Source organism: Dendrobates tinctorius, unplaced genomic scaffold (genome assembly GCF_039654945.1).
Source record: "Dendrobates tinctorius isolate UK_male_01 unplaced genomic scaffold, ASM3965494v1 ptg000029l, whole genome shotgun sequence".
NCBI classification, from domain to species: Eukaryota; Metazoa; Chordata; class Amphibia; order Anura; family Dendrobatidae; genus Dendrobates; species Dendrobates tinctorius.
The window spans coordinates 37,657,329-37,683,838 of NW_027361697.1; the positions used below are offsets into that span (position 1 = coordinate 37,657,329).

General features: G+C 42.9%; 1 protein-coding gene across 7 annotated transcripts in view; it reads right to left on the bottom strand.

Annotated features, from left to right (window-relative positions):
- Window positions 1–26,510, bottom strand: part of PBX1 (PBX homeobox 1) — a 201,572-nt gene that overhangs the window by 19,820 nt on the left and 155,242 nt on the right. For 3 of the 7 annotated variants that reach the window (XM_073571620.1, XM_073571621.1, XM_073571617.1), the window contains exons 3-7: window positions 25,190–25,434; window positions 17,374–17,564; window positions 13,474–13,609; window positions 11,552–11,711; window positions 2,438–2,509 (exon numbers count right to left, since the gene is read on the bottom strand). In XM_073571620.1, coding sequence (XP_073427721.1) covers window positions 2,438–2,509; window positions 11,552–11,711; window positions 13,474–13,609; window positions 17,374–17,564; window positions 25,190–25,434 — 804 coding nt within the window. The remainder of the gene's footprint in view (window positions 1–2,437; window positions 2,510–11,551; window positions 11,712–13,473; window positions 13,610–17,373; window positions 17,565–25,189; window positions 25,435–26,510) is intronic. The other 4 variants (XM_073571623.1, XM_073571619.1, XM_073571618.1 and 1 more) reach the window with 2 other exon arrangements.

A 26,510-nucleotide genomic window follows, 5' to 3' on the forward strand; every position in this document is an offset into this window, starting at 1 on the left:
ACTACAGCACTCACAGTAAATTGACGAGATGATAACTTTATATGAATGTGTCTGTATGATTACATCAATACAATTACCAAATTGATAAAGTTTAAAGGTTTTGTTTTCTTTTTTTACATATGCACAATAAAACAATTGAAAGGGTTTTTTTTTTTTGGGGGGGGGGGGGGGGGTAAAAAGGATTTTTTTACAAAAAGAAAAATAATGAATTGGTTGTCCACCATAAAAATATGGCTGGTTTCTTGCAATACCACACACAACCAGGTGTGGCACTGTTCTCAATGTTAACCTCCCTCAATTCAATGAATCAGCTGCACTGCCAAACACAAGCAATGGACAAATGTTAGCGATGCTGTTCATAGAATGAACGGGCATTTTATGTTAAATACCCCTAACTGTTCTGGGCAAACAGCAGTCTCTTACTATAAAAAAAATTATATATAAAAGAACTAAAATGGTTTTATTATATTTAGTTTTTCTCTCTTCTGTGCCACAGCTATAGCTGATCACACTTTTACACAAGTATACGCCCCTTTATAACCTGACTTAAAAAGGACACTAAACAGAAATTCACAAAAAATATTCCACTAATCTTTTCAAATCTTTCCTTCAATCCTATTTTGTCTCATACTGCAAATAAAACTATTTAAAAGTTTTCTATATGTTTGTCCTTCCCCCTGATCGGCATAATGCTGTCTGCAGCAGGAGCCTCCCCTCTCTGCAATAGGACACATTGTTAGCTCCACCCCTCTGACTCTCACCCACTGAATAATAATAATCTTTATTTTCATATAGCACTAACATATTCCACAGCGCTTTACAGTTTGCACACATTATCATCGCTGTCCCCGATGGAGCTCACAATCTAATTGAGAATGGATCAGATCAATAGGTCATTCCCATGGAATCTGCAGAAAATTCTGAACTCTGACAAACAGTGATGTTATCCTGATTTTAGAACCTTATGTTTACTTTTATAGGTCAATACTAGGTGCACTGTTTTTTTTTTTAATGCTTTATATATATCTCTATCTCAGTGGTTTAGCAGAAGGCACAGGGGTTCGGGGTTGAAATCCCACCAAGGAAGGACAACATCTGCAAGGAGTTTGTATGTTCTCCCCGTGTTTGTGTGGGTTTCCTCTGGATTCTACGGTTTCCTCCCACACTCCACAGACATACTGGTAGGGAATTTTGATTGTGAGCCCCATCAGGGACAGTGCCAATAATGTCTGTAAAGTGCTGTGAAATTAATGGCGCTATATAAATGAGTACAATTTAAAAAAAAAAAAATATAATAATATATATATATATATATATATATATATATATATATATATATATATATATATATATATATATATATATATATATATATATATCTATCTCAAAAAAAGGGCAGCACTACCAAAATTAAATGGTTGGTGCAAAACCTATTCAGCAGTGTCCAAACAGCCAAATTAACAAAAGTAAAAAAATAGGCAGCACTCAAATTAAATGTGAAAAAAAGTGGATACTTTACTGATCCTCAAGTGGCAACGTTTCAACGGTGACCCGTCTTTATCAGGCTTGATAAAGACGGGTCACCGTTGAAACGTTGCCACTTGAGGATCAGTAACGTATCCACTTTTTTTCACATTTAATTTGAGTGCTGCCTATTTTTTTACATATACACACATATATATATATATATATATATATATATATATATATATATATATATATATATATATATATACACACATACATATATATACACATACATATATACATACACACACACACACATATACACACACATATTATATATATATACATACATATACACACACACACACACACACACACAACAATATATGATAATATATACATACACACGTACATATATACATATGGCTAGATATATCTATCTACATATTTACTTCAAAATATATGTTCTAAAAAGCAGTACAGTGGCTGTAAATACGGTATTAATTCTTTTACTAGCCACTGTACATGTGCACTGTTCATATAGACAGGACTTGTACAGTGTTGCACGCTGGTTGTAGCACATTGCTGTGGTAAATTTTTGGATCTGTCGTGCAGTCACAGCACAAATACTACAGTATGGTTGGTAAAATCTTACACTTTGATTATATATTATTACTGCCCACACAAAGGTAAAATTGGCAGTGACAATTATGGAGTCTGTGGGCGAGCATGACTACGTAGACTTGTTTTATTCCTAACCATACAGGCCCACCATAGATGGGTATCCTCCTAATACCAAGGCTGAAGAATGGACCAAGATAAATGGATGGAAAGAGCAAACTGATAACAAGCATCTAAAAAAAAAAATAAAAAAAAAAATATAACACCAACCAATAATTTATACCACAAACCAACCACAAGACTATAGCCAAAGTCACGTGCACGCGTCCGGAGGACCATGCGTACTAACCGAGGTTCTGTGGTGACAGGAACTGCATTTTGTTTTGTGGTGCCAGTGCCCCGCGTTCCGTCTGTTTGCTTCCTGAATGAAACACAATACAAAACCAGCAATTTCAAGGATATCAGCCCTTAGCTTGTCATTGGCATACAGAGAAGCATTTAACTGCAGGGTTAGCGAGCAATGTGTGCAGCTGGAGACTGGTTGACCACATGGCTTTACGTGAACCGTCTGTGACCTACAGTCAGTGTAAATTAGGAGAGACACGGGCGAGACATGTTCATCCTACCCTAGCTCTCTAGGAGCGACCCGTGGTTACTTCATAGCATCACACAGCAGAAGGTCAACAAGAACTAGAAGTACAAATGCTGTATTTTCAAAATGAAGAGGTAATGTGGATGTACATTATATTGAAAGAAAAAATATAAAAAATATAAATGCTCCTGCATGAAGGACATCAATAATTGCCATTTTTAGAAGTTTTTTTTTCTTTTTAATCTAAACGGGTTATAAAAACAATGCACAGAAAGTGGGTTATGAAGAGCCACGTATTTCCAAACCAGGCTTTGAGACAAGCTGATACAAGGTGGACCAGACAGTTCTCGAAGCAACAGTCGAATGCCTGGCAAGTATCGTACAAATAACCTATTGATCATTTAGGACCCCTTCATGATACCGGCCGGGCATCCAATGGCTGCCTTGACAGCCGTCTCATCTAGTGTATACAAGTGGCTCACTATCAATGCAAAAATGAACAGAAATGCACAACACCCTTAAAAGGGTTGTCCGAGAGTTCAAGCGTGCAAACCTGGCAGGTACATTCAAAGTACTAATTATAAAAAGATATTTCACTCAAAATTACATAGATTTTTCTGTTTCTATCTCATCTTCATCCATCTGGCTCACCCGTTTTGATTTCCCTGCGTGCTTGAGTTGGTTTACGAGCCCTGAACTTAACTGTCAATAACATATTGTGACTGGCCTCCACTTATCTCTAGCACCCACCCAATACCCCACTGTGATCATCTTGGGTCTATGTGACATCTGGGCTCAATCACTTATAGTCTCAGCGCATGTGCAGTGTCTTAGTGCTACACATGCACGGTGACAACCACAGCCGCATCCTGACCATGGACTTAGCATGAATGCTGATATATACAAGGGGAAAGGGAATAAAGCAGCCAAGTCCAAGTGCCAGATGTACAGAACATGACCTTGAATGAAAAAAGTAGAGGAAATGGAGTCACATGATCCACATCTCATTCAGAGATATGTGAGACAAAATAAAAAGTAGAGGTAAAAAAAAAATCTGAGTAATGTACCAAGTAGAAAAGGAATGGTAAAAAAAGGATCTCCTCTGAAAACAAAAGTATCAGGCATTATAATTAGTGATGAGCGAGTGTGCTCGAGTTTTCCGAGCAGGCTCGTATGTTCCCCGAGTATCTTGGACGTCCTTGTAGATTATGTTGGTCTCCGCAGCTGCATGATTTGCGGCTGCTAGACAGCCTGAACACATGCAGGGATTGCCTGTTTGTTAGGGAATCCTCACATGTATTCAGGCTGTCTAGCAGCTGCAAATCATGCAGCTTCGGAGACCCAAACAATCTGCGAGCACGCCCAAGATACTCGGAGGACACCCAAGCATGCTCGGAAAACTTGAGTAACGAGTATACTCGCTCATCACTAATTCTAATTCATCATGCCCAAGCCTTCTTTCCTTGGGGATCAAAGTCATCAAGTTCAGCCAAAATCAATGGGTTGGGATGACTTTTCAATAGCTAAAAAAAGTGAACTTAAGAGGGTGAAAGATCGTAGACTATAAATTTTCAATTGTGGCAATTGTTCTTCATCATTGTTGCCAGGTAGGAGGTTCAGATCTTGGAGGATCATACTAGGGCTAATATCTACAATCACTTAATTTACAATTAATGCACTTATCTAGATTGGTGGTACCTGGTTAGGAACAACCAATAACTTCCTAAACTTCTTAAGGGATGTGTGCTACAAATATAAACAAGAGAATATGATATGAAAAGTGACTGGACCTCTCTCTTCAAACGTTACACACCTATGAGTTATTTCTCTTTTTTCTTCAGATGGGTCTCTCATCTTACATCTCCAGGTGGCAAAACTTAACGTTGGAGAGTGCTGCATTAATAAAGGATTTTGAGTCATTGGCTGATGCATGTGACAGTAAAAGGAATAGTCCTTTCATATCTTATTGTTGGAAAACTCTAGCGGGTCTTTATTCTACTGACTTTCATCACTGGAGTTCTGTAAAGTTTTATTCAAAAACATATCATGTGTCAAAGACCTTGTGATGTAAAAAATCAAAGCTATGTAGGCAATGGTCGCGACTAATATGTCCCATCCTGGAAAGAAAACTTCTTCCATCTCCTTTGGATTTCCTAGTTTTACAGTTTTTTACTTTATCAGTTAATATAAAATATCTTCAACGGGATAGATCTCAAGATCGGATTATCAAGTCAATGCATAACATTTAGTCTGATTTTAGGAAGATGTGTCAACTCTAGCATGTATTGGAATGTGGAAGGGAATGTAGTACCATGCAGAAACCAACATAAAAGGGAGTAACATGGAAAACTCAAAACGTGTTCAAACACAGATCCCTAGTCCGATATGATGGAACAAAGCAATAATATTCAACAGAGCATGTGAAAATGGTGTGCATATACCCTACTAATACACACAAGCTTTAAGAAAGCTTTATTGCGTTACATTGTCCTCTATTACTCTTACAAAGTGTAATAAATACACACATATATATGCACTAATTCTAGCTACTGCTAGTTCTGAGCTGATGGCACTGCTGGAGATCTTATGAAGTGAAGTATGATGATGCATCTTTCATCTGTAGGACCAAGTTTCCTTGGCTGACTACGTCTTCAACGTTGACAATTTCATGGTGGTTCTTCAAAAGAGCCTCAACAGCATATTTTGAAACCTCAGGCAGGCTTTATTATTATTATTTATTGTTATAGCGCCATTTAGTCCATGGCGCTTTACATGTAAGGCTTTGAAATCTTTGCCTGGGAGAAACTTTTCTTATGCAATATAACTACCTTTTGTCATGTTGCTGTGCTTAGTCTTGCTATGATGTATAACCTGCGACATGAAACGGTCTCCCGCAACTTCAAAGTGGGGGTGATACGAAGAGCAACATGGACTTGGTGGAGAAACTGGTCTAGGTGGTGAGAGGTATAGGAATTGCTCACCTTTCGGAGATGTTTTATTCACAACTTAGGAATCCATGTGTGAGCTGCTGCAGTACGCCCCCTCAGTTCGGAAATTCCCATGATGTAAAATAATCGGTGGAGGATAGGAATAGTAGTCTGCACAGCTATGCTAGTCAAGAAATCCGGAGGATGCGATAAAGGATTAGATCATGAGGTTCATTCTCAACACACTTGTGGTTCTCTTGATGAAGACGTTGGTTCAAATTCGAAGCGCGTTGAGAATAAACCGCATGATCTAATCCATCAAGTCCCCCGGATTTCTGGAATCTAGCACAGCTGTGCAGACTACTACTCCTATCCTTCACCAATTGTACAACCTCACCATAGTAGCAGAGATTGGCTACCCAGTGATAAGCCTCCTACACGGTGGTATCTGTTTCAATTAATGGCCGTGTTTCAATTTACATAAGAAAATTATATGGTATAATTAGTTGCACATACACTTGGCTGTATTCCTTAAAAGAGGACCTTTCGTTAATTTTTTCACGTTGAGCTGGACACAGGATGTGATCGTGGCTACAGAGTGGAATAAATTTTTTTGTTTTTTTATTTCATCTCTACATTGCGTAGATATTAGCATTCAAAATATTTGACACCTAATGAGTTAACGCTTGTTAAGTCCAAGTGGGTGTAATCAGACAATAACCTATAGGGAGAAGGGCACGTCCCCAGTGAAAACTCTGATAACACCCAACTGATCTTAACTTATTAGGTGCCAAATACTTTAAATGCTAATGTCTCCATAACAGAGAGAATAAAAAAAAATAATATTATATATATATATATATATATATATATATATATATATATATATATATATATATATATATATATATATATATATATATATATATACACACACACACACACACACACACACACACACACACACACACAGTGCCTACAAGTAGTATTCAACCCCCTGCAGATTTAGCAGGTTTGATAAGATGCAAATAAGTTGGAGCCTTCAAACTTCACACAAGAGCAGGATTTATTAACAAATGCATAAATCTTACAAACCAAAAAGTTATGTTGCTCAGTTAAATTTTAATAAATTTTAAACATACAAGTGTGGGTCAATTATTATTCAACCCCTAGGTTTAATATTTTGTGGAATAACCCTTGTTTGCAATTACAGCTAATAATCGTCTTTTATAAGACCTGATCAGGCCGGCACAGGTCTCTGGAGTTATCTTGGCCCACTCCTCCATGCAGATATTCTCCAAGTTATCTAGGTTCTTTGGGTGTCTCATGTGGACTTTAATCTTGAGCTCCTTCCACAAGTTTTCAATTGGGTTAAGGTCAGGAGACTGACTAGGCCACTCCAACACCTTGATTTTTTGCCTCTTGAACCAGGCCTTGGTTTTCTTGGCTGTGTGCTTTGGGTCGTTGTCTTGTTGGGAGATGAAATGACGCCCCATCTTAAGATCCTTGATGGAGGAGCGGAGGTTCTTGGCCAAAATCTCCAGGTAGGCCGTGCTATCCATCTTCCCATGGATGCGGACCAGATGGCCAGGCCCCTTGGCTGAGAAACAGCCCCACAGCATGATGCTGCCACCACCATGCTTGACTGTAGGGATGGTATTCTTGGGGTCGTATGCAGTGCCATCCAGTCTCCAAACGTCACGTGTGTGGTTGGCACCAAAGATCTCGATCTTGGTCTCATCAGACCAGAGAACCTTGAACCAGTCTGTCTCAGAGTCCTCCAAGTGATCATGAGCAAACTGAAGACGAGCCTTGACATGACGCTTTGAAAGTAAAGGTACCTTACGGGCTCGTCTGGAACGGAGACCATTGCGGTGGAGTACGTTACTTATGGTATTGACTGAAACCAATGTCCCCACTGCCATGAGATCTTCCCGGAGCTCCTTCCTTGTTGTCCTTGGGTTAGCCTTGACTCTTCGGACAAGCCTGGCCTCGGCACGGGAGGAAACTTTCAAAGGCTGTCCAGGCCGTGGAAGGCTAACAGTAGTTCCTTAAGCCTTCCACTTCCGGATGATGCTCCCAACAGTGGAGACAGGTAGGCCCAACTCCTTGGAAAGGGTTTTGTACCCCTTGCCAGCCTTGTGACCCTCCACGATCTTGTCTCTGATGGCCTTGGAATGCTTTCCCATGTTGACCATGTATGAGTGCTGTTCACAAGTTTGGGGAGGGTCTTAAATAGTCAGAAAAGGCTGGAAAAAGAGATAATTAATCCAAACATGTGAAGCTCATTGTTCTTTGTGCCTGAAATACTTCTTAATACTTTAGGGGAACCAAACAGAATTCTGGTGGTTTGAGGGGTTGAATAATAAATGACCCTCTGAATAAACTTTTCACAATTTAAAAAAAAATTAAACAAAGAAATAACATTCTTTTTTGCTGCAGTGCATTTCACACTTCCAGGCCGATCTACAGTCCAAATGTCACAATGCCAAGTTAATTCCGAATGTGTAAACCTGCTAAATCTGCAGGGAGTTGCATACTACTTGTAGGCACTGTATATGTATATATATATATATATATATATATTTTTTTTTTTTTTTTCTGCAGTCACCAGGGCTGTGGAGTCAGAGTCGGAGCCCATTTTGGTGGAGTCGGTGTCATGGAAATTGAGGAGTCCGAGGTTTGGCTTAACCACTCTAGAGCCCTACCAGGGCTGTGGAGTCGGAGTCATGGAGTCGGAGCCCATTTTGGTGGAGTCTGTGTCATGGAATTTGAGGAGTCGGAGTTGGAGGTTTGGCTTACCGACTCCACAGCCCTGGCAGTCACTATTGCATATATGTTTAGTTCAACATGAAAAATTTGGTGAAAGGACATCTTTAAAAATCACAGACTTTGGTCAAGTGTGGCTTAAAAACAGAAACCATTTTTCTAGCTAAAACAAAGGTGTTCACATCAAATATGGAGTTGATTTAGATTTCTACTTTGTTCACTTTGCATTAAAAACACAGAAAAGTGTTACTAGTTTATTTTTATCAATTAATACATTATTCCTTTAGAGTACTGAAAATATAACAAAACCACAATTTACATAAGCCATTTTCTGATGGCACATTCCCCTTTACCAGCGTGTCTTATTTCACCGCGGCCATCTCCTCCCGTCCTCTTCCTGTAGACTATACTGTGGTCTCCTCTTCTCCTTATCTTATGTCAACGCGTTAGTCAGATGTACAACTTCTGAGTGCTCTGTCCTCACAATATCGCTGCCAATAGCGATGAAATGCTTCTCGCACAGGCTGGCTTATGTGAAACAGAAATGTGTATTTAAATACATGCCTCCTGTTTCTTTTATTTCCCTATACTCCTAATTGCAATGTAAGCGCTTTCAGGGAAGGGAATTTCACTTTATGTTTATTAAAGTACCATATACCTGTCATCCAGCTAACAAACAGAACTGCATATTGCCAACAGCATATGTTTATTCCTCAAAAAGAAATGAAGGCACGAAATGTGCCCGTAAAGTTAAATACTGCCCGACGCAGAGAAAGACTGCTTACAGAAAGAACTGGAGGCTACCTGCGATTTATGGGGGTCAGAGAGGATATTGAGGCTCCAAAAAAATAAATAAAGGCCCCCATAAGATTGGATAGGGTTTAATAAAAGGATATGGAAGTGGTTACTAGAAATTTGCACATAGGTAATGTTGGCCATGGAGTGATAACTTAGTTTCTGGGGTAATGTTAGACAAGTGTGAGCCTGAAAACGGAGACTCAAACAGATCACAAGATTTGCTGATCCGTTTAGACCATTGTCTATAATGAAGTCAGAAGGTAACAAATGGAGAAGAGACCACATGGTCCATTAGTGTCCTCCAGAAATACAAAAATGGTCAAGTGAACTCCATATCTTCAGCTGGTTTCTATATTCCCCTAAAACTCAATTTTTTTTTTCCACACTCAGCCAAATTTTAGGCATCAGACAGGTTTGGGCTTCAGTTGTTCATTTCTGCAACACGCATGGATCGTGGCCTGAAATGCATCAGTGCCAATGCTTTACGAGTACACAAAGAATGGGTGACCGAGTGCTGCCCACCTTTAGTGTTGGTGGGACTTCAGAGAACAAAGCTGCATAAAATGTAACACTAACCATATATCGTTATAGTTTATCAATAAGACAAATATTTATACAATCTATAAAAATGAAAATTAATGATCACATAGGGAATGAAAGAAACATCATACCATATCGGATGGTTACTTGATGCAAATTGACAAAACAAATGATTAGATCAAACCCATAAAGTATGCAAACAAAAAAATCATAAGAAAGAAAAAAGTGGAACTTTGCATACATGGACAGGAACAAAGCCCCTACCACGATCTAATTTTCTCATATCGCCTCTGTGTTATGATCCATTTTATTCCATGCTGCTGCCCCAATCACCAACGCTCTTCGTCTATCATTCCTAACCTCTATCCGTGTATTGCTCAATTCCCCATAGTTCAATCCTTAATCTCTTTTCTGGAGACTTGCCAACTATCCCAGAATCAATTCCTGGAGATTTCATTAGCCAAATGACTTAATGATGACATCAACAAGTGATCAACTACAGAGATCTAATTATTGCACAGCCTGTAGCAATAAATTATACAGATCATTCCATTGGAGTTGGTGCCAAAATAATGATCGTATTATTGAAGGATTTGGTAAGATCACCCTTCACGCTTGGCTCTCTTAAATTCAATAAAGGCGCCTTCGAGGAATTAACACTCCGTACAGGGTGACTAAGGTTATGATCAGACAACGGGTCTGGTAAGTGTAGAGCGGCCATTAAATTGCATAATGGGTAGCATTCATATAGTGCAGCAAATAGTTTGGTGCAGAAATATTTTTGACACAACGAAGAGCAGGGACGTGGTGACCCATTCTGTCTTTAAGAAAGCTTTGGTTCTCCACCTTAGGGAGGGACTGAATAAAGCTTAGGCTGCCCTACTGCTGACCAAGCAAAGACACCTCTTAGGCATCTTTTTTCCTTAAGCCTCCCATTTTATATACATTGGTAACGGAGGAAAAATGATTGATCTACAGAAGGCAAGTTTTTGGTTTTTACGCTTTGGTTGTGATTACGAAACCAGACTTCATTACCTTTAATTTTAAAATAAAAAACACCCATAAAAGTCTACAGTACAAATTGGTCTGGTCCTGTTGATGGACAACACAAATCTTGAATATATTACAATATATGAGCCAATTACAAAAATGAAATGATCAAATCAGAAAGCATATTACAAATCAAGAGTAAAGAAGGCCGCAAAGTTTGAGTAAGGTCTTGATGGTCCTACAATCATGAAGAAACTTCAGGACAATTGCAAAAAATGTAACGCATCGACATTGTGGTTCATGGGGTTATCCCTTTTATAATTTCAACCCTTTGTTATATAGGTAATATGGGCAAGCCACTCTGTCAAGACGGTAGACCAGCCATTTCATAAAGGCCACAAATAAAAGTAAAAAAGTACAAGTTATGATGTTTAATAGTAGAAAAAGAGCACAAAATGGCAGCTGCTGCAGGCTATTTCAAGAGGCTTTAATAACTCAAATCCCAATATTACTGAGGTAATTATAGGTGTGAAAAAGACATTAGAGAATATGGTAATATCTGAACACAGACAGCGGGAAGCTAATCTAGAAAATAAGCAAGGGAAAGCAAAACAAAACCAGGGAAGAGAGACAATATAGAAGAGCAAAGAGTAAGGGCACAAACGAGACAGAAGGGAAGACGAGGACGGCGATGGCATCGAGACAAGATGGGGAGAGAACAAAGTGGACAAAAAGTCTATAGTAATGAAAGGTTGGAGGTAAAAGAGAAAACTGAAATAGCAACAAACAAAAAGGAAAAAAAAAAAAGAAAGAAAAAAGAAAAGAAAACAAAAAAACATAAACTAACCAGCAGAACTGGGAGTTGAGGGCGAATTGGCTTGACTTCCGTGAACTGACACATTGGTAGCAGTCACAGCTGTTTTGGCAGCATATATATTGGCTTCCTCTTGAAATTTACCTATGTTCTTCTTGTAGCGGATTCGTTTATTTCCAAACCAGTTTGATACCTGCAGTTTGTGCGACAGAAACAGGGAGACCAGTTTACAGGGAGAAGTTTGTAAAGTTTAACACACGTACAGTATATACATTGTCCGTCACTTAGCGGCACATTGAATTAGCCATGCACCCAAATTTTTAGGAATTAGATTGATTGTACCGTTTTTAAGGCTTGTTGATCAGTGTGGAGTCCTGAGATCCCCACTGATCTAGCAAAGCAGGGGCAGAGGCATGAGTGTGTGTGCACAGCAATGTTCAGACCTACAGACTTTGTATGGAGCCCATAGACCGATCATCAGATCTCAGACTGTAAGCTTGTGAGCAGGGCCCTCATTCCTCTTGGTATCTGTTATGATCTATGTGATTATTGTTATGCTGTAATGTCTATCGTCTGTACAAGTCCCCTCTGAAATGTAAAGTGCTGCGGAATATGTCGGCGCTATAGAAATAAAAATTATCATCATGCTCTAGTGCACTTGCTCAGCCCTTTGGTTTCAGTGATCGTGGGGGTACCAGGAATCCCAACTTTCACCAATCAACAGTACACTTTAAGGGATTGTCCATTTTTTTTATTTTTTACAACTCTGAAGTTTTTAACAGGACAGGACTTTGGACATCTAAGTGATCTTTAGTCACAGACCGCAGCTCTAGTGCTGCGGTGCAGTTGCTCCCCCAGTCTTTGCCGACACAGCTGCAGCGATGCAGTCTTGTCTACATGTGACTGCTGCAGCCAATCATTTGCTCAGCAGTGATGCTGAAATAGACAGGACAAGACCACTGAGCTCTGTGATTAGCTGCAGCGGTCACAATGCAAATGTGATGGCACTGCTACAGCTGTGCTAACAAAGAACAGGGGAGCAGTGAAGAGGCAGCACTGGAGCAGAAGCTGGTGAGTAAAGCCAATGTAGCCATTGTTAACCAAATATTAAAAATGAAGAACCCCTTTAAGACTTTCGGTAATATAGGAAAAAAATGTTAAAGGGAGTCTGTCACAGGCGCCGGACCTTTCTGACCTTCCCCGGCACCTGCGCACTGAAGTACTTTACTCTGCCCTCAACAGGGCAGAGAAAGTACGCCTGCGCAGGGGCGCAGCATGAAGCAAGGAGGAGGACGTCATCTCTAGAAGATGGGAGGCTCCGGACCGGACGGCGACACCCACCGCACCCGCCCCTGGGTGAGTATAATCTAACTCGTTTTTCTTATCTTTTAGGTTACATCAGGGGCTCATCTACAGCATTACAGAATGCTGCAGATAAGCCCCTGATGGCTGTGGCTGCATCTTATAGGCTGAAAATGGGGCCTATGGGGGGACAGATTTCCTTTAAAGTTGATACACTGAGTATGGTTTTCTAATAAGACAATAGGTTGTGAGGGTCACTGTTTAGAATAGAATTATTGGAAACCTAACGCTAGTGGGTAGGGTGCTCGCAGGGTAACTGGCCATTTTCACTGTCGTGCCACCATGGAGTAAATAAGCAGCCATATACTTGTCCACTGAAAGATAATGAAACGCCATATAGCATGATTAAGATCATTGGGCACTTATTTTTAATGGACTACAACACTCAACCAATACTATGAACTGGTCTTAATGAGACTCTGGGCTTTGTGATTAGACTAGCTCCATCTATAAGCTTGAATGTGCTCTCCAACGGGCTTATCAGGCAATGTGTAGGACATAATCCACTACATGTCGTAGGACTTCGAGGAATAGTAATGCCAAGCGTCATAGGGACTAAGAAATGCTGTAGAAGGCATGCAGACATGCTCTACCTGTGATACGGTGATGCCACACTTCTTGGCTAGCTCCTCTTTGGCCTCTTCACTGGGGTATGGGTTGCTGAGGTGTGAATAGAAATACTCGTTCAAAATTTCTGTAGCTTGCTTGTTGAAGTTTCTTCTCTTCCGTCTATCAGAAAGAAAAAAACAAAGTAAGACCACTGTTAAAACATAGGCAGTAAAAATGCAGAGTGATGATCACTAATTGCTTTGCACAGGTCTTCCACATGCAGAAAGACTTCTGAAAAATTGACTGACGAGTCCAACTATGGCAGCTCACTTGTCTTTTAATACTCATCCAAGTCATACATAAGGAGCATTTACACCAACACACCTCAGAAGTGTTCACAGACCACCACATGCCCAACATATCCATTGTAGGACATGCAGTTTTTCCCCCCCTGTATTCACAACATTAGAAGTGAATGGCAATAGGATCCTAGGATCCAGTTAAAGGGACACCACGAAAGGCTGCAAAGAAGAGGACATCACCATTAGAAGATGGGAGGCACCGGACCGGACACAGACATCCATCGGCCCAAAACCGCCCCAGGGTGAGTATAATATAACTCATTTTTCTTATCTTTCAGGTTACATCGGGGCTTATCTACAGCATTAAAGAATGCTGTAAATAAGCCCCTGATGGTGGTGCCGGCACCTGATACTCGAAAAATGGTGTGACAAATCCCCTTTGTCTCCTTTTGTAGCAGAAAATGTTTTCTTACAGCAAGCGCCATATGCCTCAATTGTGTTGAAAAAAACCCCAAAAACATAGGATATGATTCAGACTGAAACCCAATGGAGTCAGCAACAGCCCTTCATTCTCCCCATGTTTTTGTGCTTGCAAAGCAAAATAAACAAAAACAAATATGGAACAATGGAGCGTTTGTGGAGAGAGGCGGGAGAAAAGATGAGCACTACATTGCAACCAGGTCTGTAAATCAGCTTATGCCTTTAATTTTTTAGCCTTCTCTCCTTTTTCATAAATTAATTTTACTAATTTATTAGGCTTGCACAATACATAGCTTATTGATTCCATCTGTATCATTGTTTTCACATATTCAGCCCATCTTCTGTTTCACCTTACTGATAGTCATTGCTAATTAGCCCTGTTTCACACATCCGTTTTTTGGCATCCGCATGCATCTGTCAAAGTGTGAAAAAACGGATCCGTTTCTGTTTTGCCGCAAACGGATCCCGTTTTTTTGACGGATCCGCGGTAGCCGCTAATAGGAGTCTATGGGACAAAAAAATGGATCCTCAAAAAAAATGGCGGATCCGTTTAACGGAAAACGACGGATTTAGGCAGATTTTAAAAAACGGAAGTGTGATCCAGGCCTAACAATTGCTTTCCCATCTTCTGTTTCACCTTACTGATTGTCATTGCTAACAATTGCTTTGGTCGGCTCAATGAGGCGTTCCATAACTTTTGTTTCTACATATATAATCATGACACTATATTTTAACCTGTCTTGTGTGATTTGTGATTTTTAAATGGTGGGCACCGCACTCTGATGAGCCAACCGGAGCTACGCTACTGTAACTGTATAAGCATGCCCAGTTACACTCTGCGGCAGAGCAGGGAGACTCGATCTCCCTGCAATGCCACCCGGGGCCCTTGAGCCAGTTCCATTGTATCAGCTGGAAGCAATGATGAGATAGGGAGTCCTCTCCCATCATTCCCCCTCTACGTCTTACATGGTGAGCATTTTTTTTTTTTTTTTAACGAGGAGTGTATTACACTATATGGAGGCCTATGGGGAATGCTTTGTACTATAGAGGTCTATGAGGACTGCAGTATACTATATGGGGGATTGTGGGGTGTATTATACTATATGGAGGCTATTTAGGGGGGCACCATACAGTGTGGGGATTACAGTTAGGGGGCCATCATACAGTGTGAGAACTATTGTGGGGTCTTTGTACAGTGAGAGGGCCACCAAACAGTTTGGGGGCTACTAAGGGGTCAGTGTGAAGAATGGGGGGATGTAATTGCAGCTTTATTTCGTCCTGTAAGCATGTGTAGCTGTAAGAAGACACCTCACTCCGCAGGTGAGCCCGCCTATCAGCTGCAAAGTCAGAATTCACCCCTAACACACACAGCTAATTCCAGCTACTACAGGAAGACCCCCCTTTTAGCTCGATCAACGAATCCACACGTCAGTTTCTCGATTTAATTTTCCATACTAATCGGGACTGGTTTTTGGCCCAATATAACGCGGTTAACAGACCTGGTGTATATCGAACATCGAACTGATGGCAGTCCTACCGGGATGATATGGTTCTGTTTCACTGGCGCAAGTGAAAGGTGCCTCTCTGCCTGTCAGAGTTGTGGGCAAATGTCGTGCCACGTCAGTGAGCGCGTGGGCCACATCTCACTCCCCGTACCTTCTTGGGCCCGTGTGAACAGGGGAGTTTGTGTAAAACTACCCAACCGACCTTGCGTGTCTCCAGGGGGTGCGTAATGTCATCTCCAGGGGGTGCATGTCACATTGGTACAAGTGGGGAAACCTCACCACGTGATCCCGCTAACGTATTATTGATTCTGCGTGATCTCTCTGGTGTCATCATTGACAGTCAGTACACAGTGTGAGTGCATTATACTGTGTATAGGGGAGAAGGGAGCTGTACAGAAGGGGGGAAGCCATTGTTAAACATTAAGTGGGCACTTATTTATATTGGGGCACTTTGGTTATTGTGACTGTCAAAGGGGTACACAGAAGGCATTATTACTTTCTAGGGGGAAAAATTAGCACTGTTTTCTAGGGCCCAGGGCATTAATATATTCTAGAGGTTTATTTTACCACCTGTTTTACCATCTAAAAGGCGCACATTACCACACAGTAGGTTAAGAAATAGGGACACATATGGCAGCAGCAACTCAGTATTGGGCTACTAGAAGGATAAGGAGTTTGTGCAGGTTGGGAATAGATGGTGCCTGAATTATTACTGTAGAAGTCACATGTGTCACTGTTGTAATTTCTGCAGCAGAGTCCTGGCTGGAAGAAGTGGTAATGTCGATCTGGGCCAGATGGAAAAGTGGTTGATTCTATCAGAAAGAACGTCAGCTGTAATTCACTATCTGTAACTATGCTGTAATCTCACGTTATGCAGGATTGGTATTTACCACAATATGGTCATCACATGACAGTAATATCAGTGTTGGTCTTTGTACAGAGATTTTTATTAGTAACATTGCGGTCAACTGCTGAGGTTCTCCTACATCCACCATTACGGAGCGCCACCATAGTTGTAATGAAGGTTACCTGGTTAGAGGCCCATTCAGAAGTTTCACCCCTTTCTCAAATCAAAAGCCTAGCTAGGTCTCTGTTTTGGGGATTTGTTCTCTGAACTTGACCACATTTCCACAAAATACGGTTAAACAGAAGGCTTCAATTTTACATACTGTATATGATAAAAGCAGTCAAAATATTGGAATTGGAAATGAATTGACCATAAATTCTGCTCAGAAGGATGCAAAACTGATCTGTATTTCATGATAGCAACTGGGCCACCTCTAGTCTGTTAAACGGCTACAATTAAAGCTTGGATATATTGCCAGCTTTGGTAAGAGGAAACTTTTCAACTTTCCAGAAGATACATTGGATAGGTGACACGAGACCAGTTTCTTCCTTTTGGAGCAAGACCTATTAGCATATCATTCACAAGGAGCATTGCCTAGAAGACTTTGTATACGAGTAAGATCACCACAAGGGGAACCGATACTTTCCAAGAGTAAAAGTCTACATAGTATGTGACAGAAGGCCTCAGTTTCCAGGTTCGCAGATTGGAGACCACAGGAACCAAGGTGGTCACACTGCATCCCATATCAGAAATGTAGAACATGATAATGCAGTATAATGAATATCAGGACTTTATCTACTGTGGTCTTACCGTGCATCTAAAAAGCGGGACCGCAAGATCATGACGGCTTCACATGTGCTTTGCTTGAGCTGCATCTGGATAGAACTAAACTTTCTGTGGATAATTCCGACCATGCGTTCAATCTCTTTGGGGGAGATGGGTCTGGTCCGGCTCTGCTCCCGCAGCAGATTCATCACGTGTGTTGTAAATTCATTACAGGCCTAAAAGTGAACAGGAGTGTTAAAAATGTATAGTCTACTTTTCTGCATTCTCACGTAGAATTATTCAATTCATACCGTTTCAGCTAAGTTGGTGTACGTCAGGTTTTCATCATGTGTAATTGCTTTGTCTAAACCTAAAGTTACCTTACAGCTTACAGGGGTTTTCCATCGATAATTTTTCAGTGCATATTGGCTTGCTTGTGGTAAAAAAGAAAAAGAAACCTCAGAAGTACTCATCTTCTTCAGCTCTTCCAACAATGAAGAGAGTGGATATGTGTTCAACTCCACCATATGTGTGCACTATTACAATCAATAAGTCACAATGTGACATGGAGATAAGAGATTTTAACTCCTGCATAATGCAATAAATCCTAATCTTATTACCCGATGGAAGCCCCTCATCTATGGACCCTCTGCTGGGAAATAATGACAATTTTCTACTTGAAAGTAACCACCGTTTCAATATTGTTCACAAATCAATATACAAGTGAAGAAAAGAAACTTTGCAATACATCAGAAATCGGGGACAACATGACGAGGTTTATATAATAAAAAAAACAAAAAAAAACAAAAAAAACAGACAGGTTCATCTGAAAAATTAAAAAAAAAAAGTTGTTTTATTTCCTGAGGAGTGCGGCAACTTTGTTTTTACTTATGATATATATCATAATCTGCCATGGAGTCTCCTCGAAGTCAGAACATGAGAACCATTAGTTCTGCTGATGAACTTCATTCACAGAGCATTGTTTAGTGTAGACTGTAGAGAACTGTAGCTAAATTCTCAGCTAGGTTAAATATGAAATCTAAAATTGATTTTAAACGGTTGAGGAATAGAAAATAAAAAAGTATTCTAAAGAGATTCCTAAATACCTTATCAAATCACGTTCGTTTTGTCTATGGAAGTAGGAACAGACGACTTTTAATGGCTACCGACGTGTTACTCTACAGAAACATGTCCTTGTATGATTAATATGACCGATGCCAGGGAGCATATGCTGTAGGAAGTTCTGCCCTTTCCCTTTATGTGAAGGAAGATGTAATCCAAGTGGATATTTTGAGCCAACACAGGAGATGTCAGGAATACAGAAGTAAGAAGAGGCTGCTCACACAGCTGTCCACTCTATCTGAACCAATACTGGAGAAACCAGGGGTGCTGAGGTAAGAAGAGACTGCTCACACTGATGTCCACCCTGTCTAGCTGATCTAACATTGGAGGTAACAGGGGTGATGAGTTAAGAAGAGGCTGCTCACACTGCTGTCCAGCCCATTTGATCCAGTACTTGGGAGATACCAATGGTGCTGAAGTAAGAAGAAGAGGCTGCTCACACTGCTGTCTACCCAGTATATCTGATCTAATACTGGAGGGTACCAGGGGTGCTGAAGTAACAAGAGACTGCTCACACTGCTGTCCAACCTGTATTTATGAATGCAGCTGCGACGACCTGGAAATAGCTTGATAGTATGTGCTATAGGTTATATCCAGGTCACAGCCGAAGAGCTTCCCACTGCACTTGTTTACAGGTCCTTTTTAAGCCTCCGGATGTTAACACAATATTTTTATTTAATGACTGCATAAATCTTGAAAGAGAGAAACATGGATTTTTGTGAGTACTCACCGTAAAATCCTTTTCTCCGAGACGCTCATTGGGGGACACAGGTACTGTGGGTGTATGCTACCGCCATCTGGAGGCTGACACTAGGCAACAACACAAGGTTAGCTCCTACCCCGCCGTATACACCCTCGCCCTGATTGCGGGCGAAAGCCAGTTAAGTGCAAAAGCAGTAGGAGAACAATAACAATCAGCCTTAATGTCGAAAACAATATGTCTGGAGAAGAAAAAAAACACCCTGATATTCACAAAAGAAATACACATTAATTAATTAAACTAGAGCCAACTTGGCTAATAGGGTGGGTGCTGTGTCCCCCAATGAGCGTCTCGGAGAAAAGGATTTTACGGTGAGTAATCACAAAAATCCATGTTTCTCCTTTGTCTCATTGGGGGACACAGGTACTGTAAGACGTCCTAAAGCAGTCCCTGGGTGGGAGATTGACTCACCGATCCAAGCTGCATGCACCTCTTCGTTCAAAGGTGCACCACTGCTGCTTGGAGAATCCTTCTACCCAGGCTCGAATCCGCCGAAGCTTGAGTATGGATACTGTAATGTTTAGTAAATGTGTGCAGGCTGGACCAGGTCGCTGCCTTGCATACCTGTTCCGCCGAGGCCTGATGCCGAAGCGCCGAAGAGGCGCCCATTGCCCGAGTAGAGTGCGCTTTGATCCCTGATAGAACTGGCGCACCTCTGATGTGATAGGACTCCTGAATAGTTAAACAGAAACATCTGGCTATGTTCGCTTTTGATGCTGCTAGTCCCCTCCTGCGCCAGGGAGCATGAACAGCGTATCCGTCTGGCGAAAAGGTGCCGTCCGCGACACATACCTCCTGAGTGCTCTCACCAGGTCTAAGGTGTGAAGAGCTTTCTCCACGCGATGCACCGATGCCGGACAGAACGAAGGCAAGACAATATCCTCATTGATGTGAAAAGAGGACACCACCTACGGAAGAAAGGGGGGAGCTGGTCTAAGCACCACCTTATCCTTGTGGAAAGCGAGAAAAGGTGCTCAGCAAGACAGAGCCGTCAACTCCGAGACTCGCCTAACGGAGGTAATGGCTACCAAGAATACCACCTTCCAAGAGAGGAACGATAAAGAAATATGCTGTAGCGGCTCAAAAGGCTCTTCCTGCAGAACACTCAGGACCAGGTTAAGGTCCCAGGTGCCCATCGGCACCTTATAGGGAGGTACTAGATGAGAGACTCCCTGGATGAAAGTCTTTACCTGCATATTAGTAGCAATCTTTCGCTAGAAAAGAACGGACAACGCCAATATCTGTCTCCTAAGGGAGCTCGGGGCCAGCCCCGAGTCTAGGCCTGATTGAAGAAAGGCCAAGATGTTGCTAATAGAGAATGTCAGGGGCGAACGACCCCGCTCTCGACACCAAGTGAAGAAAACTTTCCAGGTGTGGTGGTAAATTCTCGCCGAGGTCGGTTTCCTAGCGCTAACCATTGTAGTGACCACCTTACGCTCAAAACCTGCTTGAGTTAGAATCCAAGATTCAAAGGCCATGCCGTCAAACACAGGGCCTCTGAGTTCGGGTGGAAGATCGGTCCCTGGTGCAGTAGATCTGGGCGCTCTGGCAGTCGCCATGGGACGTCGGTGAGCAGCCGCACAAAATCTGCGTACCACGCCCGTCGGGGCCAGTCTGGTGTCAGCAGAATTGCTTGGACCCCCTCTGCTTTGATCTTCCTGACGACCCACGGAAGCAATGGCAACGGGAGAAACAGGTATGGAAGGTGAAACTTGTTCCATGGTAGGACCAACGCATCCACCCCGAACGCTCGTGGGTCTCGTGACCGAGCGACGAACACAGGCACCTTGGCGTTCATCCTGGACGCCTGGTGTTTCCCACCGTTGGCAAATTTGCTGGAAGACCTCGGGGTGCAGGGCCCATTCCCCAGCCACGACCTCTTGTCGGCTGAGAAAGTCCGCTGCCCAATTTTCTATGCCTGGGTTGTAGACTGCCGAAATTACCGACTGGTTGTTTTCGGCCAAATGAAGCACATGTGCTATCTCGCGCATGGTTGCCCTGCTGCGCGTGCCCCCTTGATGATTTACATAAGCCACCGCCGTGGTGTTGTCTGACTGTATCCGAAAGGGCCGTCCTGCTAGGAGGTGCTGGAAATGCTGCAGCGACTGCCAGATCGCTCGTATTTCCAACAAGTTGATCGGGAGACGAGCTTCCTGTTGCGACCACCGGCCCTGGGCCGTGTGGTGGCGAAAACCTGCTCCCCAGCCGAGGAGACTGGCATCGATCGTGACCACTAGCCAGTGGTCTGGGGGAAACGGTTTCCCCTGAAGGGAGGATCTGGTCGTCCACCACTCTAGTGATTGCCTGACCTGAGAGGATAGCCGGCACCGCTGATCGAGAGTGAACGGGTTCTTGTCCCATGCTGACAAGAGAGCGTGCTGTAGGGGTCGAAGATGAAATTGAGCAAACAGAATTGCTTCCATTGCTGCCACCATCTTCCCTAGTATCCTCATCCCAAACCAAATGGTGTGAGGGATCGGCTGCTGGAGCTTCTGAACTCCTTGTCGGAGCGCTAGGGCTTTGTTTTGAGAGAGAATTACCAACCCTTGGGAGGTATCAAAGACCATTCCTAGAAAAAGCAATCCTCCGAGCTGGGACCAGAGATGATTTCTTCCTGTTGACCAACCAACCTAAGCGGGAGAGTGTATCCAGTGTAATGCTGACATTCTACTTGCACGCCCGAAATGAGGGACCCTTCACCAAGAGGTCGTCTAAGTATGGCAAGACGACTATGCCCCGTGAGTGTAAGACGGCCATCACGACTGCCATTACCTTTGTGAACACTCTTGGTGCGGTGGCTATCCCGAATGGGAGTGCTGCGAATTGAAAGTGTCGACCATTGATGGCAAACCAAAGAAACTTTTGATGCGGAGGAAAAATGGGTACATGCAGGTAGGCATCCTGGATGACGATCGAGGCAAAGTACTCTCCCTGCTCCATGGCTGATATAACAGAATGGAGAGATTCCATCCTGAAATGTTTGACTCTGATGAACCTGTTTAGGAGCTTCCGGTCCAAAACCAGTCTGACTGTCCCGTCCTTTTGGGGACCGCGAACAGATTGGAATAAAAACCCTGAGCTTTTTCGCGCTCTGTTATGGGAACAATGACTCTGTTGTTTTGGAGTGAACTGATGGCTCCTAGCAGCGCTTTCGCCCAGGGCTCCACCTTGGGAAGTCAGGAGAGAAAAAACCGTGTTGGAGGGTACCTGATGAACTCTATTTTGTACCCTGAAGTCACCAGTTCTACCACCCATAAGTCGTGTACTACCTCGACCGAGATATGGCGAAAATGGAGCAGGCGGCCGCCCACCCTGCTGCTGTCGCCTACCAAGGGCTCAGAGTCATTTGGCTGAGGGTCTCTGGGCCCTGGCTCCTCTCGACCTGGGCTGGCAAGCGCGCAGCCTTCCCACTGGAATAGGTCTACATGAGACCTGTCGCTCCCTATCCTGGTTGGAGCGAGGTGGGCCGGCCAAACTGGCTGCTGCCATCCATCCGGTGTTGCGGAAGGCTCGAAAATGTGTCGGGACCTGGCGAAAAGGCTGTTTCGCCTTTTGCTGCGGGAGTAAGCTGCTTTTCCCTCCTGTCGCATCGGAGATGAGCCGATCCAACTTCTCCCTGAACAGGCGGCCTTCCCCGATAGGGCAAGGAAGTCAAGGACTTCTTGGAAATTGAATCGGCTCGCCAAGTTCTCAACCAGAGGGCTCTCCTTATGGCTACCGCGTTAGCGGCTGCAAATGCCGCACAATTAGCCGCATCCAAAGAAGCATTAAGTAGTCTCCAGCCATAGCAATCTGACTTGCGACCTCAGACACCTCCGCAGGTAGGCCACTATCCTGCAAGGCGTTATTCAAAGACTCTGACCATGGCCTTGGCTACCCACGTCGCCGCGAACGAAGGGGCGAGCACCGAACCTGATGCCTCAAAAACTGATCGCGCCAAGCCCTCTATGAGCTGATCCGTGGGGGTCCTTAAAGGACGAGCCGCTAGGCACCGACAACAAGGACTTCCGAGGCCAGGCGCGACACTGGCGGGTCCACCACTGGGGATTCCGCCCATTTCTTACAGAGTTCCGGGGCAAATGGGTATCTTGCCTCTATAGACTTCTGGCCCAAGAAGCGCTTGTCTGGGCGTTCTCTGTGGCGCTGCACTATATCCTCAAATTCTGGGTGAGTGCCAAATATTCTATGCGGGTGCTTGGCCCGCTTAAAGGCTACCTTATGGCTCGCGGCCAAGGTAGCATCATCTTCAATCCCCAGGGTTTGATTGACAGCTTCAATGAGGCTGTCCACTGTCTCCCAGCATCCCGGGGTATCTAGATCAAGTGGCTTGTCTGAGTCACGATCTAAACTCTGCCCGCTTCCGCTCGCTGGTGAAGGGGAGTGCGATGCTGAACTCCCCGATGCCGAGGCACCGGATAGGCCAGGAGACCTTGTACGGGTTCGTTTCCTTCGCCTTTCTGGCATGGGAACGGCCCCTGCAGGCCGAAGGTTCCTGTGATTTGGAGGACCCTTCCCAGATAAGCGAGCCACTATCCTTGCCTCCCTTTGGGGCGTGAAGGGACTCAACCGCCTTTGTAAGCGAGGCCATAGACTGGGACAATGATAGCGAACAATCCGGAGGATTCGGCTCTCTGGATTCAGTCGCCGAGGGGGGCTCCTGGGCGCGTTCGGATTCGCAGGCCTCGCACACTTCGGCGCTCTGCGCTCGTGGAAACGGGGCCTTACAAGAAGTGCATGCAGCGTAGAGAAAAGTGTGCGTCTTCCCTTTCCCGGCCATATTTTGCCTGCCAGGCATTTTATATATCCTACTATGGACACGAGGAGGGCCTTAGGGAGACGCACACCGCTGCCTGCCGCTGCTGCCCACGAGCCCCCCGCACGCCCGTACCTTAAATGCGGCTGTCCACTTCACTCCAGGTAGGCCCTTCAGGGCGATCCAGGGAGTGGGGGGTGGTGTGGGGATCCTGGACGGTGCAGGCACCCTAACTCCGTCCAGCTTCAGCCGAGGAGAGGGACTGTCCGCCTCCTTGCAGTACCTTCGTCTTGCGTTGGTGGAGCAGTGGGGACCGCTCGGACCGTCTTGTGCCTCTGAATAGCCCATGGTTTCTCTACCTAGGGGTAGTCAGGGCTAGGTCCGGCATTATGTCCCACGTCGCGGGAAAGGATACGTGGAGGTACACTAGCACGTGCTCGCCCGTTGTTGGTTTGGGGAAATCGGACCCTTTCAATAGGATCCGTTGCCCCTGTCTCATCTTCTTAGAAAAAATAAAGAAAAGAAAAAAACAAACTAAAATAAAAAATTCTGGGGAAATTGCCCAGATTTGTCCCACGGTGCGGGAAAGGATACGTGGAGATGATACTCGACACGTGCTCGCCCGTTGATGGTTTGGGGAAATCTGACCATTTCAATAGGATCCGTTGCCCCTGTCTCATCTTCATGGACAAAAAAAGAGAAAAAAGGACCAGACGTGTGCCTCCATAGACACTAAGCAAAAAACTGGCTTCCGCCCGCAATCAGTGCGAGGGTGTATACGGCGAGGGAGGAGCTAACCTTGTGTTGTTGTCTAGTGTCAGCCTCCAGATGGCAGTAGCATACATCCACAGTACCCGTGTCCCCCAATGAGACGAAGGAGAACACTGCTAAACACTGAGGTTCACTGTAATTTCTATCCTGCACCCCAGTATGAAAACTTAGCTCTCTTCTAGTTAAACACCACCATACTCACAGTAATGTGATGACCATCGGTGGTACCAGAGTGTCATTAAAGAATGCTACTGGAACAGTACATTTAAATCCAGTTGGAAAAACTGAATGTCAAAATTAAATCAATGTTATAAAGAGATGATCCACCCCACATGAAAATGGACTGTATGTAACCCCATCATACAATAACTCACAATCATGGACAAAACTACTGATATTAGAAGCTGTTTCTTTGGGAATAATTTCATAAAGCAATTTGGTCTCTTCCGGCTTACCTGTTCATATTTCTCTAACTCTGTGTGATAGATTTGTCGGATTTGGGATAATTTGGCTCTGTAATCTGAATGTTCCACTGAGTTATCAGACCCGGCTCCACCTGAAGCGGCAGCAGCTGCTGCGGCTGCTGCAGAACCCCCTCCTTTCTCTGGACCTGCTACTCCTTCTGCCAGTAGCATATTATCCAATCGCATCAATTGAGGATCTGCTGGTTCCTCTTCTTGTGCTCCCCGAATACTGAGTACTGAAAGACACAAATATAAGATTATTAGAATTTTTGGAGGGAGGAAAGGGGGATTGGAGAGAGAGCTATATTAAATTATATTAATAAAAAAAAATTATATTATGTTGCATAGATGAAAAAAACATTGCTTTAAAAAAAAAAAAAAAAATTAAAAATCCTTTATTCAGAACACAAAAATTTAAAATACAGCATCTACTGCTCAGAAACATAAAAGGATGACAACAAGTTATATGTATTACATTCATGTCATAAAACCATATTACACAAATAAATTATACAATGATCCCAGCATGTATTCTTCTAGATTTTGTATTTATATCCCTCATAAAAAAAATAAAAGTTTGAGTCCTAAAAATTACACAAATACATAATTCTACTGAAAATTCATTCAACTGATATACAATCATTAAACCTTTTATTGCACACAGTATTTTTTGATGCCGATATGTAGAAAAGCTTTTCTCCACATATTAGATTTTGTAGGATGCAACACATACTATGAATACATACCTCTACTTAAAGCCTAACATCTTATAAAAAAAAAAAAGAATTTGTCTAGATACAAAAACATAGTCAAGTATTCCAGAAAGATCCACTAGGGGTCCCCTTCGCTACTGGATGACGGAACACACAAAGTCTGATACAGAAAAGATGTGAACACAGCAAATAAAGTTATTCATAAAGAATTGTCCAGAATTCAAAGGCATCGGCCATATTATAAAACACTATACAGGCGGAATTTTAAAAAAATACAAGAATTTTGTGTTTTTTTTATTGTTTATAAACAGATTCTCATGAGTGAATTTCACATCTAAAAAATACATTAATAAAATTTTTTACTTTTTTTTAATTTAGAGTATAAGATATTGCTTATAATAAAATATCCTATTAGATGATACATAGTTAAAATCATTGTTGGACTGGATTGGCAAAAACCCGCCAGTAACATTGATTCTTGGAGCCCACTGTGCCGCTACATGCAATAATGACCTGACCCTAGAGCAGAAATTTACTTTTGCTTCTATGTAACATTAATTTGGCAAGTTTGATAAATGAATGCGTAGATGACACCTTTT